At 32.7% G+C, this 16,977-nt stretch overlaps 1 protein-coding gene across 3 annotated transcripts in view; it reads left to right on the top strand.

Annotated features, from left to right (window-relative positions):
- ZCCHC7 (zinc finger CCHC-type containing 7) overlaps positions 1 to 16,977 on the top strand; it is a 249,465-nt gene that overhangs the window by 221,276 nt on the left and 11,212 nt on the right. For all 3 annotated transcript variants that reach the window (XM_041760890.1, XM_041760891.1, XM_041760892.1), the window contains exon 6: positions 1,506 to 1,541. In XM_041760890.1, the coding sequence (XP_041616824.1) occupies positions 1,506 to 1,541 (36 nt within the window). The remainder of the gene's footprint in view (positions 1 to 1,505; positions 1,542 to 16,977) is intronic.

Genomic DNA, 16,977 nt, shown 5'->3' with positions numbered 1-16,977 from the left:
TATTTGGTACCTTCTGAAGCTACTTTTACTTGTTAAAAATAGTTTCCTTTTGATCACTGTTGTTCATCCAGAAATCACTGTATACAAGTGGCTTTTTTTAGTCAGACACTTTAGTTTGCATGAGTATGACATTTAAATTGGGAAGCTGACCACTAACTAGTCTAATTTACACACCTTTCTTTAGAAAATGACATAAGATAGTTAAAATACATAATGGATAAAATTTTTAGCGTAGTTAGAACTATCTACTCTTTTTTTTTTGTATAATCACTTATGATGATATAATGAGTAGAGGTTTGCCATTCAAAAGTTATTTTCTGAATTATTGCCATACCCATAATAATTTTAGATTGTATGAATTATCTTCATTAGTTTTATCACGTCCCTGAAAAGTAAATGAAAGAGGAATGTAAAGAATTGTTTCAAAGTGTATGTCAAAGATGCTAAAGGTTTTAAAAAAACTCAACTCATTCTAATTTTAGGCATGCATATGTGTGCATGCCTATACACATATGTATGCACACATTTTTAAACAAAAGCTATAAATTCACATTTACTTTAAGAACTGCCATTTACTTAGCTTGGTTTAATATATTTTAATTACTATTTAATAATTATAAAAAATACTTTCTGTTATCAACTGTTCTTTTTGTCCAAAGATGGCAGACCAATAAAATATAAGAACTTGGTTAGAAAAAGTGTTTCCCTAACAGAGTCCTAATTTAAATATAAGGAAAGAAGACTTGTATTTGTATCCGAAAGAAAATATTTCCTAACTGGTTGTTGTTGCTGCTGCTTTTTGTTGCTTGTATTTGTTTGTTACCTATTCTAGCTTCAGTAAATCCATCTTTTACAAAATTATTGAGGTTTTATTGTTTTCAGTTATTTGCTTATAAATGTATAGATAGAGAAGATGACTTTTAAGGGAAAAGCCATGGACTTTAGATTTTTGAGATTGTTTTATTTTGTTGTAGTTTTCTTTTTAACTCTATTCACAGTATTGAAGGTTAGCAGCAAGTGATTAGGTAAAAGATGGTAACAGACATCAGAAACATATAACCACAGTGGTCTTCTTTAAAGCACTTGCTAATAAATTGGGGTTGTTGTTGTTGTTGTTTATCTTACTACCAAGGTTCAAAATGTTCTTTTAAAAGGTGTACTCAGTGAGTCTTATTGATTTTGACCACTGCTGTTCATTTATCAGTTTAACTGAGTTATGGCTCTTAATCACATCTTAGTGCCCCAAAACTTCTAACCTGAAAAGAAAAAAATGAGAGAGAAAACTTTGTTACTGGCTTTCTGACAATGGCAGGGAGTGTGTTAAACCAGTGTAAAATTCAATTAAACTGTCTAGCCAGGTTTTTGAAGCTGAAATGCAGACCCTTTCTGTTAAGCTTCTTATTTTCCTGTGACCGACACCGGTGGATGCTGGGTTATGCCAAAACCAACAGGCTGTAAAGTACCTTGTTTCATGCTCCCAGCTGATCAATATTTTTATTTTCCAGGCTTGCCCAGAAATCTGGAGGCAGTATCACCTAACGGTGAGTAGAAACACCTTTTTTATTTTCCCCAAGACCTAGCCTATTTATCCTTCTCTGAACTGCTGACCATAAAATATAGACAAGCATCTTCTACTAGAAGATAATAAACATCTGAAGAGTTTTTGCACTGAGAAAGCAATAATATACTTTTTCTCTTCTCCCCTGCCCACTACTCTATTCTCTATCTTCCTGTTCTGAAAAGATTTTGATTTTTTTTTATTACTCACATCATTTAAAGATTACATCATGGTATCTCAGTTTTCCTGGACTCATTCATTAAATTAAAGGAGAAAAGTATGTCAGGAGCCATAAAAATAATAGTAATCCAGTATCTTTAAAGTGTTGTGTTATGTACAGTCCATAAGCATACTATCCATAATATCTTCCATAATCATTTTTCTGGCTTTATTGAAATTTTTGCATATATTTTTTAATGAAGCTAAAAAAAGCTCAGTATATCTTTCATATAGAACAATTCAACTGTCATATCCTTAAGCTCTTCTTATTCAAAGTGTATAACCATCTGCTTAATACCATTCAAGTTATTCAATTCTGTGGTTTCCTTTTATTGTGAATTTAGGCTAAATAGAAGTAGAAAACATAATTTACTATGAAAGCAATTGGCTAGTGCTCAATATTATGAAGTTAGTTAGTTGTTAATATTCAGCTTAAATAATTTCAATAATTCACCATAGCCCTAGTAGTCATTTTCTAATATATTAAATGTGTTATACTGAGCAAGACAACAATTAAGATTATTCTTATAGTTAGACAGTTAATAACAATGTTATAAAAGCTGTTCCTTAAGATTTAACACATCAAAAAGGTTTTGGTTATAGGAAGACAGTGAAAATAGGACGAAGTTTTACAAAGCATGTCTTCTTACTGCTTTCCTCTTACAGAAATAAAAAGTACACCAAGTGACTCAAACTACTAATATGTCTATCACAGGCCCAAGAGGCAAGGAATAATACCAGGTGGTTTGTTTTCGTATCTGTTACCACTGTTTAGTTTATGTAATGTAAAGGTTCTCAGTAGAAATCTGTAACTTCTCAACTATCCTTCAGTCCCAAATTGGATTTTATTAAAATATTTAGTGTTCTACCAAAATACACACACACACACATACCCCTATGTATGTTAACATATTGTTACAGATGTAACTCATCCAGATATATTATGTTTATACTTATGTAGCAGGTTTCTTGTCTAACATACATGGTGAAATCTTTGTAGCCTAAACTTGGTTGAAATCCTATCATATATTTTTCAAGATCATAGTCACTTTTTGTAACTAGATAGCAGTTTTCTTCATCGGTGTTTTCATTAAGAAATAGCCTAAGGGATTTGACAATTGCATTTCTTTTCCCTTTTCTCCTGAGTTAGAGAATTCCAGCCTTGAAAACTTGAAGTGTGGGAAGTACTGTTTTGAAGACCCTCTTTTTATTGCTTGTACCTATATTATTTTATATAACTATCATAGAAGGATAGAAATTGGTGTTTATTAAGACAGAAATATTTGAGGTTTGTTTAATAACATAGCTTTTGAAAAACAAATTGTAAAAAGAATAGTGGGGGAAAATGAAAATAAAATGAATTTCCCTTTTGGGGAGTTACAATATATTCTATTTATAGGTATAACACAATCATTTTGAAAAATCCATTTTTCTCAATCTGGAATTCTGATTAATTTTTCAAAATAATACTGCAGGTAACTATCAATTTATAATTGTCAAGTTTAAATTAATAATTAGTAATTTAGAATTAATTTACTATGCAAGTATAAATGCTAAACTAGTACATTTATAAATGTGTATTTATGTATCAATCCTTCTAAAATAAAATAGGTAAATAATTATGTATATAGGCAAATCCAAATGTGTGTAATTAAGCAATATTTAATCTTGAATAAAAGCAAGATGCATGGTGAGTTTCATCATCTTTAGCCCTTTTACTAGGCGATGGACTGCCATCTATTGACTTATAGTAGCCCTCACATGTGATTGTGGCATCACTCAGCAATGACCAAATAATGAAGCCTGGGTTAGAATTGCCACTGTATATTCCTTTAAACCAGTCTTCTTGAAACTCTGGAAATTTCTGCATTTAATCATTGATTAATTTATTTTTTTTAGCCAAAAAGCGTCCATTTCTTACCCAAAATGAACTGTGCTTTGGGGGGAATAAACTGATTAATATATCCAGTGTGGAAACATTTACATTTGAGAACTTTTCAATTGCTTTTATCTGCTTTTTATCAGTAAGCCTAGAAGGACATTTATACAGCCTAGTTTAGCAACTATAATTTAAGGTCTATTTGGGAATTGCTTTCTTTCTTTAAAAAAAAGAAAGAAAAGTTTTTAGGTTAAATAGACCATTATTTCTCAAATACACAAGAAAGATGATGAAGTTGATTGGTATAAATGGACTTGTAAAATGTCCCAAATCAAAAATTTCTTAAAACACATTCTAAAGTAAGAAAATTAAAGAAGAGAAATGTTCACTATTTTCAGCAATTAAATGAGATAAAGTTTCCTTAACAACTTGTATCTGAATAGAACTTGAAATAGAATAGCTTTTTAATCAAACTCGACTGGACTTCACTACATTAAAAATAACTAAGCCCATCATTCTAAAGGGTACATGCCAATAAAACTCTAATAAAAAGATATTACATATATATCTACATAGACACATATACATGTTATAACAACTAATTTAGCTCTAGCATTTTTCTTGTTATATTTTAGTGACTATAAAATTACTTCATATAATTTAATGACTTCACTTCAGATGATCATTTGGAGCCCTGCATGAGAAAAAGAAAAATATATGATTTTTATTTAGCTATTAAATAATTTCCACAGATAGTTTATGTATTTACCACCTTCAGAAGTGTTTGTAAAGTTTTTTTAAAAAATCGTCAGTACTATAGCACTGTTCTTGTTTAATTTCTGTTATATTTTAAGATTTTGGTAAAACCTGACTTTGAATATTCTTTTACATCTTTCAGATAACTCATTCTAGATAAAAATTTTCCCTCTTTAACTATTCAAAAAGGAAAGTCCCTTCCCCCATTCCCTGTCATCTCTAGTCTCATTTATATTAAAAATCCTAGGCCAAAATGGCCACCAACAGAGTTTTACAACCAACAGAATTTTTAACTAGTAGAGGCTATAATTTGACATGCTTTGGACATTTTGTTAATCTTGTTTTTAATCTACTTACTTTAAAAAAGTAACTAGGAGTATGCTATTTGGGGGCTGTGTGTGTTAAGAATCAAAAAGGACAATACATCTTTTATGTTTAATTTTGCGCCTGGATTTCTTTGTGTCATTGTTAAAATATGTTACAACCTACTACCATTTTAACTGAAAGTTTAAATAGGACACAAATGTAACCTTTTTCGAAGAATTACCTTTTAAATATTTCTTTATGTATAGTCTTTGGAATGCCTAGAGTTCACACTTCAAAAAGTAAAATACTTGCTGTCAGGGAGATGGGGAGGAGTAGGTTTCCTTGCTTTCCTGTCTAGCCTAGGAAAAAGCTGGTGACCAGAGTTTAGTAGTAATCAATAATGTCTTACCTGACCTAGTTGAATGCCAGAGTGTATCTTATGAACCATAATTAACAATATTGATTCATTTTGCCAGTCACTTTTCTCTCCTTACTTGGAAGCATCAATTTAAAATGTATTTTCTGGGTTTTTACAGTACAGAAATGAGAGTTTTATACTAAATAAGAATGTTACTCTAAAGCATTCTGTGTCATTCCATACTAGGTAACCCTAAATGTGAACAGATTTAAATTTAATTCTAGAGCTATGCTTTGTAGTCCAAAAGGGGGGAATAACAAAGTGGAATTTGGTTGTGAGGCTATAGCTATCCAAAAGTCTTTATCCTGGAATTGTGATGTAAGACAGGATGGATAACAGTTTTCTAACTGCCTGAACTCTGGATTGGATTTTTTAAAATAACTTGAAATGAAAAATAAAAAGTTTCCAGAAGTCAGTCCCAAGCCAGAATCTTTTCTTTTAGGAAGAGAGGGAGAGGGTAGGAATGCCTTTTCTCTCTTTATTGAATATATGTTGAAAATACTAAATCTTTTTCTGAGAGCTCTTGGGCTGCATAAGCAGAGCTGCAAAACCCACCAGAACCCCATCCACAATAGATATCAAGTGATATGCCCTTTTCCGTGTGTATGTTTAAGAGAACAGAACTAGTTACATACTGTATTTTAAAGAGTTAAATCGCTCCAGAATAGAGTGAGAACTAGGCCTCATTCTACTTCAGAAAACTTAAATCAACTTTTGTTTGGTAACATATCTTGAGGCCTGGCATACAGATTATCATAAACTAATACTTTACAAATTCATTTTAGAAGCTCTTATTTTGGTAGTTCAGTTCACTTTGCTGACTCCTTCAAGAACTAGGAATACTCTTGTTTCAACTGTCGGGGGTTTTCCCCCTCTAGATCTGGTATTGCTATTTCAGTGTTTTGATTGGTTAAGTGTTGCTATTGAGATATTACATCTCTGTCAAATATTCAGAGATTTAGTTTCCACTTAGATACCACTGAGATACTACTGAGGTAAGTGTAATCATGCCCTGATGATTCAGAAGGCACACAACTATTTTGTAGTTCCTCAAGGCTGTCTTCCCATTGTAGTACTACAAAATAAATCAAACTGCTTTATGTTGCAAGTTACTTGGTATCTGAATAAAAAGAATTCCTGAATGAGCACTGATGACTATTTTCTAATACTCCATATGTTACAGGGATAGAAAGTACATGTAGACAGTAACTAAAAGTTTAAAATATTTTTAAAATGGAAAATTTATGTGAATACTTTTATATTTATTTAAATACCTTATTCTTAAAGTAGTGTCAACATTTTGCTGGCAGTTTTTTACTTCAGTCTTACCATGTTTAGAATTTAGTATAAAATATAATTACTACATTTACAGAGTAGGTCAACTGAGGTGTATGGTTTTTTTTTTTTTTAAATCTTTATTTCACTGGCATGTTGAACCACATTTTTCTAGAACTTATCATTGGAAGCAATTGGAAAATGCAATTTCAGAGCAAATGAAACCTGGAATTATCAATCTCAATAAATGAGATTCATTTAAAAATAAATACTATTTGCCAAATCATCAAAAAGCAATTTTCTAAAGCTTCTGTGAAAGAAAGAGGAAAAAAGTGAACATTGTGAATTATGAATGCACATGTTATTTTTCCTCCCAGAGTGTTTTTTCAGAAATTTAGATATTTTATGTACACACTTATTAATGAATGGGAGTAGAATAAAATTTGGATTTGGATATAATTTACATATTATTTATTTGTTAACACACATAAGAAAACCTTCATATTTTCTTCTTTTCTAAGAAATACTGAGGTGTCATCCCCTTCAGAGAGAATTTCCAACTCATTTGACTTTTAGTATTTTAATGCAAAAATTAATGTGTTTTAAATGAAAAATCAATATGGCATATTTTGAGTAGTTTTTTTTTTCTTGTGTTAATATATTTGAATAATATCAAGTGACATTAATAACATTAATTCTCTTATAAATTTAAGTATTTCAGATAAGCAATGAAAGTATCCAACATTCACACAATTTATAAAAGATTCATTATAAATGTTTGGCAGATACAGCTGTGTTTTTGCCACCTTCTAAATATCTGAAGATATGTCCTAATCACCCATCATTATGATTTCTATTCATTTTTAGGTAGGACATGTTGCTCAATAATAAGCTAATTGAACCTGAAGCTCTAATATAAACAGCTAACTTTTTTCATTTGGCAAAAAAGTCCCTGTGCCTTTTTGTCTGCCCCTTAGTAGCTGAGGACAAAAACACCATTACATTTAGGACTTACATATTTACTATGTGGGCTTCAAGTTTTATTTCTATTTTTAAAATTTAAGGGAGTACTGTTAATGGTCTTTTTCTTTTCTGTTGGCAAAGGTTTCTCCTGAGTATGATAGAAAGATGCAAATTACATTTGAAGTTTTTACTGTCCTTTTCTGTTTCCTAGGTATGTTCACCTTTACTTACAAAAGAATTATAGTTAGCCATTATAGGGGCAATTTCTTCTTGATACTTACATTCTGTGGTAATTAAATTCTAAGTATTTATAATTTTAATATATATAAGCATTTTTAGTTTTTTCTTCTTCAGAAACACACACATTATTCATATAATCCCAAATAAAACTACATTGTTGTTTTTTTACTTACAACTCTACACTTTGAAATAGGGCCACTATTTTAACAAAAATGAATATAAACAGCCTGAGAATGTTCAAAATCCAGTTTTAACACTGCACAGTATCTGGCTATATAATAAATTATAGTTTAAAAATTTGAAATGTTGAATGATTTCTATTCTTTGTCATATTTACCACACATGAAGAGAATAGAAGTACTACATAGAATAATTTTAACATATTTAAGTGATTTTTCATGTGTATTTTGAACAGGTGACTCATGCCATTCCTTAAATATATTCCAACCGATTGAGCTTGTCATAATCTTCTCTGGACATTTCAGTGCAAGAGTAAAAGTAGATAAAGTATACTGGACCAATGATGTTTGTATTAAACATTCCTTTTAGTAGTCATGCATGTAAATGACATGGTAGATTACAGTAATTCCTAACAGGTTTTAAGTATTTAGGAATCACTTAGTTACTCACAGTCATGATCAACCATAACCTTTAAGGGTTTTGGTCGATCATTTGAATAATCTTCAGGGAAAGACTCCTGAAAGAACCCCTTGACTTGTTGACGTGCACAATCTCTCTGAACTAGTGTTATATTTTGTTACAGTATAAACTGTATTAGTAATCTTAAATTGAATTAAGTTTAAGATTTTAAAAGCAAAATCTCTTAAATGACTAAAAGTTAATGAATTATTGATAAAATCAATCAGATCTTAGATTTGAAATTCATTTGCTTCTTAATCCCTACATACAAGAAAGTCATGAGAGTTATGTTTTTGTACATTTTGATTATTTTCTTTCAGCTATTTTGAACTCAGCAATGGTCATCCAAACTAGTATCTTTGGGGTTTTTTGAAATATCAAAAATATCTGAAGAAAAATGCTACATGCTTAGAGACCACTTAACCAAAAAAAAATTTTTTTTAATATCTTTGGAATTAAAAATAGACTTTGCCTTAATTGGTGTACCAATACACTGGTAGGTCACATTTCAAAACAAAAGTTTTTCCATGGGAATGTTCAGAAATCCCTATCAGCTTTGTAAAAAGAGTTCATGTTGATTCATGAATCAGTTGGTAATAAAGGTACCACATTGTTTTCATTCCTTTTTTTCAAAAGTCACATAAAACCAAATCTATTAGATAATAAAGTCATCTTAATAACCTTGTAATGTACCCATGTCTATCAATACCAATTTTACATAAATATTTTCCTTTACATGTATTTGTGGATTACCCCCATATTTCTTTTCAGTTGGGGGAACTAAATTTTGGATTGCTTATTCGCTTTGCTTATACAATAAAATCTCAATTTTGTCTTTCTTGGATTTCTCCTGTTTCCTTTATTTATAGTTACAACCACATTTCCTTCTCATTTTATTGAAATCCTTAAAAAACATGCTATAAAACTGATTTGGAATGGCAGACTTATTTGTGAGGAAATTACTAGGAAATTTTTTTTTTTTAACATTATAAAAAGAATGTAGCTTTGGGATCAGACATTGGCTCAAATTCTGGCTCTTTAATCTACTTAGATGGTCAAGCCTCATTAATATATTTGGCTTTTAAGATCCTTGGTTTCGGGGATCCCTGGGTGGCGCAGCGGTTTGGCGCCTGCCTTTGGCCCAGGGCGCGATCCTGGAGACCCGGGATCGAATCCCACATCAGGCTCCCGGTGCATGGAGCCTGCTTCTCCCTCCGCCTGTGTCTCTGCCTCTCTCTCTCTCTCTGTGACTATCATAAATAAAAAAAAAAAAAAAAAGATCCTTGGTTTCTTCAACTGACAAATGGGGATGAAGTAAGTATGCAATGAAATAAGAAACGTAAAGTACTTGGCACAGTACCTAGCACATAGCTCATATTCAACACTGTGGCTCTAATAAAGCAGAACGATACATGCATCACACGTGTAAAGATGGCCTCTGGACTAATAGCCCAAACTCAGATTATTGTTTTATTTAATATTTATTTAATATTATTTAAAATTTATTTAGATTATTTTGTAATGTGTTTTGAAAAGATTGTTTGCCTAAGATGAGGAGATTCATAATGACCTCTTTACTTTCTGTCTCATAAAAATGTTTCCTTCTTATAGTTACTGAAATTAAAATACTCACAGGCACGCTTCTGTTAACAAAAGTATTTACCTCATTCTTCATTTTGATATTATTTATCTGTGTCTTTTCTAGAAATGTAGGTAACTTTTAAATATAGCAAATTTGAATTATTTTCTTAATTTGACTTTTCTAAGAATTGTTATAAAGACACTTAAGAATTGGATCACAAAAATATTTAGGCTACTTCTTCCCCTAATGAAAATGACTATATAAAACATAGCCATGTATTTTACCATATAAAGATACCATTTTGAAAAATATAGTATATATAATTAATATATATGTTATATTAATTAATGAAATGTTATAAACAATCAGTTCTTAAATGATAATTTCATTGTCATCTGAATGTAGTTATCTATCATAAGCAAATGAAATGACATAAATCTTAAGAGTAATATGAAATTGAAGAATTCTCACACATATACATACATATACCAATTATAATACTTTCTGCTGGGGGTACAGGGTTTATTCAATCAGATGAGGAAGGAAACAAAATAGCATATCAGTTTTTTTGTACTTCAGATGAAACTGCTTCATGCCTTCACATGACTGATGCCAGAAACCAGCCTGATTTCACAGCAAGATGTTGAGGTGTAAGCTTGGTCACTTTTACAGACTTCAACTTGTATTCTCTTATAGGTCCAGCAAAAAAGGCAACACAAAAATTAAGCATTTTCTCAGGGCCTGTGGTTTGTATTCTTTCAAAAAACATTCCTATTCCATGTTTGTTCTTTATTTTGAGACAAGCAGGAGTTAAGATAAGGCATACTGTAAGAGAAAAAAAAAAGCATTACTTTCCCCTCTCTAGACAGATCCTTACAGCTGTGGAATTCCCTGCCTTTGTGACTGTTGTTAAGGCTATTTCAGGCGAATAAGCACGGTTGGGTGGGGAGGGGGGAGTGCTCTGTGTTGTAAGTCAGTTGGAGTTATGGTAAAAATGAAAATCTTGGTGTTTATTTGAATTTTCTGTGTTTTAGCTAATAAATATAATAGAGCTTACAGTGCTGTTGTTATTCCATAATTTTTCAATGATGGTTTATATACAGTTGTATACAAAATATATAAGCAAATTTGAATATGTAAAGTACTTCATATGATTGGAAGATGTATATTAATGTGGTTTCTATGTTTTATCGTCCACCCCAGTAAACATTCAGATAAAATATCTGTGGATTCACACATGTATGTATTCTTTTCTGTCCCTTCCCCCCCACATCCTATCTTTACTCCCTCCTCATCCCTCCAGCCTGCTTCAAAGCTTGTGGTCCTTTTCCATCCATGTACTAAAAGGTTCTTTGTAAACCAGGCCATTTGTCCATCATTGTTTGGGGTCCAAACAGTGGTAAGATACCCTGTCACCGATCCCGTGTGCTATGAATGGCAGCTCCTCTCCGGACAATTGGCGGAGGGGCCGAGAAATATTCCTGAGAGGATTATTTAACCTTTCAATTTAGAGGGCACAAAGCCTGGCTGATTAATGAACTTTCTGATGGGCGCTGATAAGCGGATCTATTTCTTTATTTCCCCTAAAAGTGATTCCTTCTCCTGTCCATATTACTATAATCTTAAACATAAAATGTGGCAAATAGATTAAAAAACAGCACTAAAGAGTTTATCTGGCTGGCAAACTGAAGGAGCTAAATTAAAATTGGTAATGACAGCAGTGGCTCAGCCTCATATGTGGTTTTTAAATGCACTGTGTATTTTGAAGAGACTTATTCTCCAGCGCGCCTGGTAATGACTGCTTTTGGTGCACAGTCTGGGGCTGGCTTCTGTTATCCCCACCCCAAACCCCCCCCCCCAAAAAAATGAGTTGTGTTATCTGGATGGCTGCAGACACATACGCATCCCCCTTTCTCACTGCATGGGCAGACAAGGTCGATAGCATTACAAGGTATTTGTGGCAGTGCTTGTTTCAGTTTTCAGAGCTGCCAGTTTCCAGGCGGATTTGAATTACAAAAGAAGAAGCTGGCATGAAAATTGAAAGGTTTTATCGGCTGGTCTGAAGCCTCATAGCACATTGCTTATTTATGCAGTCCATTTGCACCAGGAAATATAAAAAGGAAATACATTTTTAAAATAAGGCCATAAAGACCCAGATATGTTTAAGATGGCAAATAAAATATAGATACCTATAATATCTTTCCAGGAAACGATTTTCACTTAATGTTGCACATTACTTCAGAAGAGCATTTATGTTGCTGTCATAAATTTGTGCGTTTGTGTCACTATGTAGGTAGTCTCTGGGGATTAAGAAGGAAGCCTTTGCTAACTTACTTTAAAATTAAAATAGACGGAGGGATAGCTCTGCAGTTTGAGAGCTACATTGGAAATATTTAAATAGGATGGTAAATTAAACTTAAACTAACATTTTTGCATTCCATGTAAAATTAGCTATGGCCCAGTGAATAAATGCCACTACCTTTGGAGAAAATTGGGATGCTTTTTAAGCCATGAAGATTTGGAGCATTCAGGGAGTGAATTACTGTGATCCTTACTGTCTTGCATATGTTCATTGTTCTCTGCTTACTGAGGTTTTCTTTTTTTGTTGTTGGGGTTTTCTTGGGGGGAGGAGGACGAGGATGTAGGATGGGATCTCATTTTACAGAAAGAAAAGTCATAAATTAATGAGTTTAGTAGCTCCTTTTAATAAAACCTGTGCTTTATTTTAGTCTTCAAATATATCGTCTTTGAGATTTTTGCTTAATTTTGTAAATATGTAAGCCTTTCACTATTGAGAGTTAAATCAACAGTTTACCTTTCTTCATATTACTTAGTAGTTTCAACTTACCAAAAAAGATATGCAATCCCTTATACTCTTGGTCATAAAGTGAAGATATCCATATACAAACACACAGTACAAAATGCCTTGAATAATTAATGGTCTTACCACTGGTCATTTGCAACCTTCAACCCATTGGTTTGTAAAACTTATGAGTGTCCAAAAGAGGAGTAAGAGAGGAAGTTAAGTGTGTATAGGAAATACCAAATCAATAAAGCAACACTCTTTATTCTGCTGTAGTTCAAATGAACACTGTTTTAGAATCCATTTTCCAATAAAGCAAATTACTCTCAGCTAAACCATGAGAGATGCAATTTTTGCAATTTTCATTTTCACCAGTGTCTGGTACCTTTCTCCTGTTTTCATGACCTGGACTAATTATTTCATGTAGTTTTTTTTTACCAGAGAAAATATCAAAAGCATACACGTCTGCTGCATGCTAATGATGTGCTGTACATTTTTTCATGAATTTTCATAAGGATTTTTTTCTACGTAGCATGTGTGGCTTAATGATGTAATCACCCGATAGACTAGAAAATGCTCCAAAGGAGACGTTCCGGTCTGTTGTGTACATAATACATGTTTCAAAAATCTGCCTAATTAAGGAATTACCCAATGGATTGAGAGTCTGTTGGGTACATGACATAGTGTTTTTAACACATAAAAGATATAGGTATATCATTATATATGGTACTTTTAATGGTATTTTTAGGATATAGGAGGAATTAGTAGCAATGTCCTCTGGAATATGATTGAATTCTTTTTTTTTTTCACTGAAAAAAAAAACAAAAGCTTAAAAAATTCTATGAAGGAAGCTTTGATTTAAAATAATTTCAAAGCTTTTAGTTTGAGGAGGAAATTCCTCCCGGTGTTCCTCAAAAGAAATAATACTGTGACTGTTTGCCAGAATGGTGTGCAGATGGAAGACTGTCCAAAACCGTGATTGGAACAGACCTGGTGTCTGGGTCCGCAGGTGTGAGGACCCACCACAGGAAAACACTGACAATGAAGGACAGGACTACAGACTTTGTATCTTTGGTCATATCTTGGTATCTTGGAATCATCGTTTTTGCCCTGTCACAGACTCAGCATTAATTTACTTCACTGCAGAACTGTTTGCCTAACTTTTAAATTTCTTCCTTTCTTTCCTTTAGATCCCAAGTTAAATATGTACCAGTTACATTTTGTTAGCATTTATATCGTAAACAATACTGAAGGAAAGGGAGGGCGTTCATTCTTTTTTCCCCTATGTACTTTTATAAAACTAAAGAAAATACTTAAAAACTCTATCTGATCTCTAGAGTAGGCAGTAAAAATAATATCTTTAAAGAAGAATAAAAGGCAGCCTGGGTGGCTCAGCGGTTTAATGCCTTCAACCCAGGGCATGATCCTGGAGACCCGGGATCGAGTCCCATGTCAGGCTTTCTGGCATGGAGCCTGCTTCTCCCTCTGCCATATGTCTTCTGCCTCTCTCTCTCTCTCTCTCTCTCTCTCTCTCTCATAAATAAATAAAATCTTTAAAAAATAAATAAAGAGGAAAAAATATGCATTTTTTAAAAGATTTTTTTAAAAAAAGAATTATTCATAAGAGGCACAGAGAGAGAGGCAGAGACATAGCAGAGGGAGAAGCAGGCTTCATGCAGGAAGCCCAATGCAGGACTCGATTCCGGGACTTGGATCATGACCTGAGCCAAAGGCAGATGCTCAACCATTGAGCCACCCAGGCATCCCCCCCAAAAATATGCATTTTATTTACTTATTATTTAAATACGTATTTTGAATTGAAACTTTTTTCTGCTCAAATGTCAAATCCATTTGTCACTTCAGCCAATGGACTTTGAAAACTGTGATGACATGCTTTCAGTTTGGGGTAACATTTTCTTGAGAAATCCTATTTGATACTTAGGTTGGAATTTTTAAATGTATGAATATTTGGGGGGAGGCTTGTGCTATTAGTGAGTTTATTGAAAGGATAAATTGATTTGGAAATATCTTGAAAGAGTAAGGTCATTCTCAAGCATGAAAACCATATTGATTTAAGAGGTGTGTGAATAAATGTGACTTGTTCAGAAAGACTGGAGCTAAGCTCAATACTAAATGTTACATTTGGTCATGAATACATTTGCCTCAAGTACTTAATATATTTGCTTTTTAATATATGTTCATATAACAAATTGAATTAATAAAAACATATAGTCTAGTCTTTAAGCATATGTGTGATTACAAAAATAAGTCCATTTTGCATTCACAAGAGTAGAAAATTCCCTTTAATTAGTGAAATTGATTGCATATCCTATATAGTAATGAGCTTCAACTAGATGCAGACCCTCATTGGATCAAAGTCAGTTTAGATAAGGGCAGCTCAAGGTCACAGAGGGAGATGCCCAGCAGATTCATTTGCATAAAAAATTACTGTTAGAAATAGGACACTGAGGCAGCTCTGCGTTTTGATCTCTTGGCCTTTGTCATGGAGATTCCTAGTTGTGAAGGGAGTAAGGCCAGTGTCCCAGATAATGATTAACTGTTTTAATGGCATTCATTCATTCATTCCGCACTAACTACTCATGCAGAAAAAAGGGTTATGTAAAATGACATTAGAAGAAAATCATTTGTAATCGTTGCATCGGGCTGCACTTTGAGGAGACATTAGGAGTAAATCCGTGGCGTGGTAGGCTTATGCTTTATCTTCTGATATTTACTGAGTTTACTGGTGCATGAAAAGCTTTCAGCAAGAATAGCAGATGGGATGGACCTTTCATAGGTAATGCTATCTACCAGGTTATTACTTCTATATATTGATAGTAAAGTAATCTCCAAGATATCACCCTACAAATATAGATTATTTAAATGTCTGTAACAAAAAAAGAAAAAAGCTGCTTTCATAAATAGTTCACTTGGTAACCCATTGGTCAAAGTCTCTAGATAAATTTTTAACTTTAAAAAAAAGTTTTAGGGCAGCCCCGGTGGCTCAGCAGTTTAGCGCCGTCTTCAGCCCAGAGTGTGATCCTGGAGACCCAGGATTGAGTCCCACATCGGGCTCCCAGGATGGAGCCTGCTTCTCCCTCTGCCTCTGTCTCAATTTCTGTGTCTCTGAATAAATAAGTAAAATCTTAAAAAAAAAAAAAAAAGTTTTAAAAGACTACATTCATTCTCGTACATTTAACTTTTTGTCCACAGTGCAGACTGTATGACAGAACTCTGAACTTAGAGCTAATCAGTTGACATATTCTGCTTTAAATTGGACCTTTCCTGTTAATTAAAAATAAAGACATGCTCCAAGGCAGAACTATTGAGTCACAAATTTATATTTCTAACACTTTAAATAGCTGTAAGATTTTTGTTAGATCATAGTATGAAAACTTGTCCACTGGAAATCATTATTGAGTTTTCAGTACTGTATTCTAATACAGAAATGTTCTCTAATTAGGTGAGATCTAGGCTGATTTCATTCCTATTAAGTCCTAGTACATGATAGTTTATTAAAATGAGAGTATGTAGATAGCGTTTGTCATGTCATTTACTAATTAATTATTGTGAAACAGTTTAGAATTTCATAGCACAATATAAATACTGTTGCTATTTTTATTAGTAATAATGGAAGTTTTTAACTAGTGACATTATTCAGATGAATGAACATCCAAATGTTTGCACTTCATCCACGGGCATAAATGAAGAGTGGGGCTAAATTTGAGACTCTTTGAATGAAATTACTTTCAAAATAAAGTAAGTGTCACCATGAAGCATGCTTTCAAAATCTTGATTAAGAAGGATCTCTTTATCCTTGATACTGTAAAACTGAATTCCTATTCTCTTTATACTACTAATTCCTTCCTGATTCTTCCAGACTATATATCACACTCTCAGTGTGAAGTAGGGGAGACACTTAGGGAGCTGTATTAATTTATGCAGGCTTTTTAATATATCAAAACATAATTTTATAGGTTGTCCTTTAATGATGTTAAAAATTGATATCGTTTCCCAATGTACCCAAATTATTAACAATAACTAAAATGTATTGGATGCTTACTATGGGCTATGTAGTTTACATATGCATTGTTAATTTATTACTACTTTGTGAACTCTTACTATACGCCTGGCCCTGTTCTGGGATCTGGGGTAAAGCAGTGAACAAAAAAAAAAACAGACAGAAATCCCAGCCCTTACAGAGCTTGCTTTCTTCTTGCCTGGGATTTTAAGTGGAGGGACAGATAAAACAAACAAGCAAAATATATAGTATGTGAGATGTGATAAGTGACATGGAGTTGATTTGTTTGTTTGTTTGTTTGTTTAAAGCAGTAAAGCA

The sequence above is a fragment of the Vulpes lagopus genome, chromosome 7 (assembly GCF_018345385.1).
Source record: "Vulpes lagopus strain Blue_001 chromosome 7, ASM1834538v1, whole genome shotgun sequence".
Lineage (NCBI taxonomy): Eukaryota > Metazoa > Chordata > Mammalia > Carnivora > Canidae > Vulpes > Vulpes lagopus.
The sequence above is the reverse complement of the archived record's forward strand: the minus strand, read 5'-3'. Positions and strand labels throughout refer to the sequence as shown.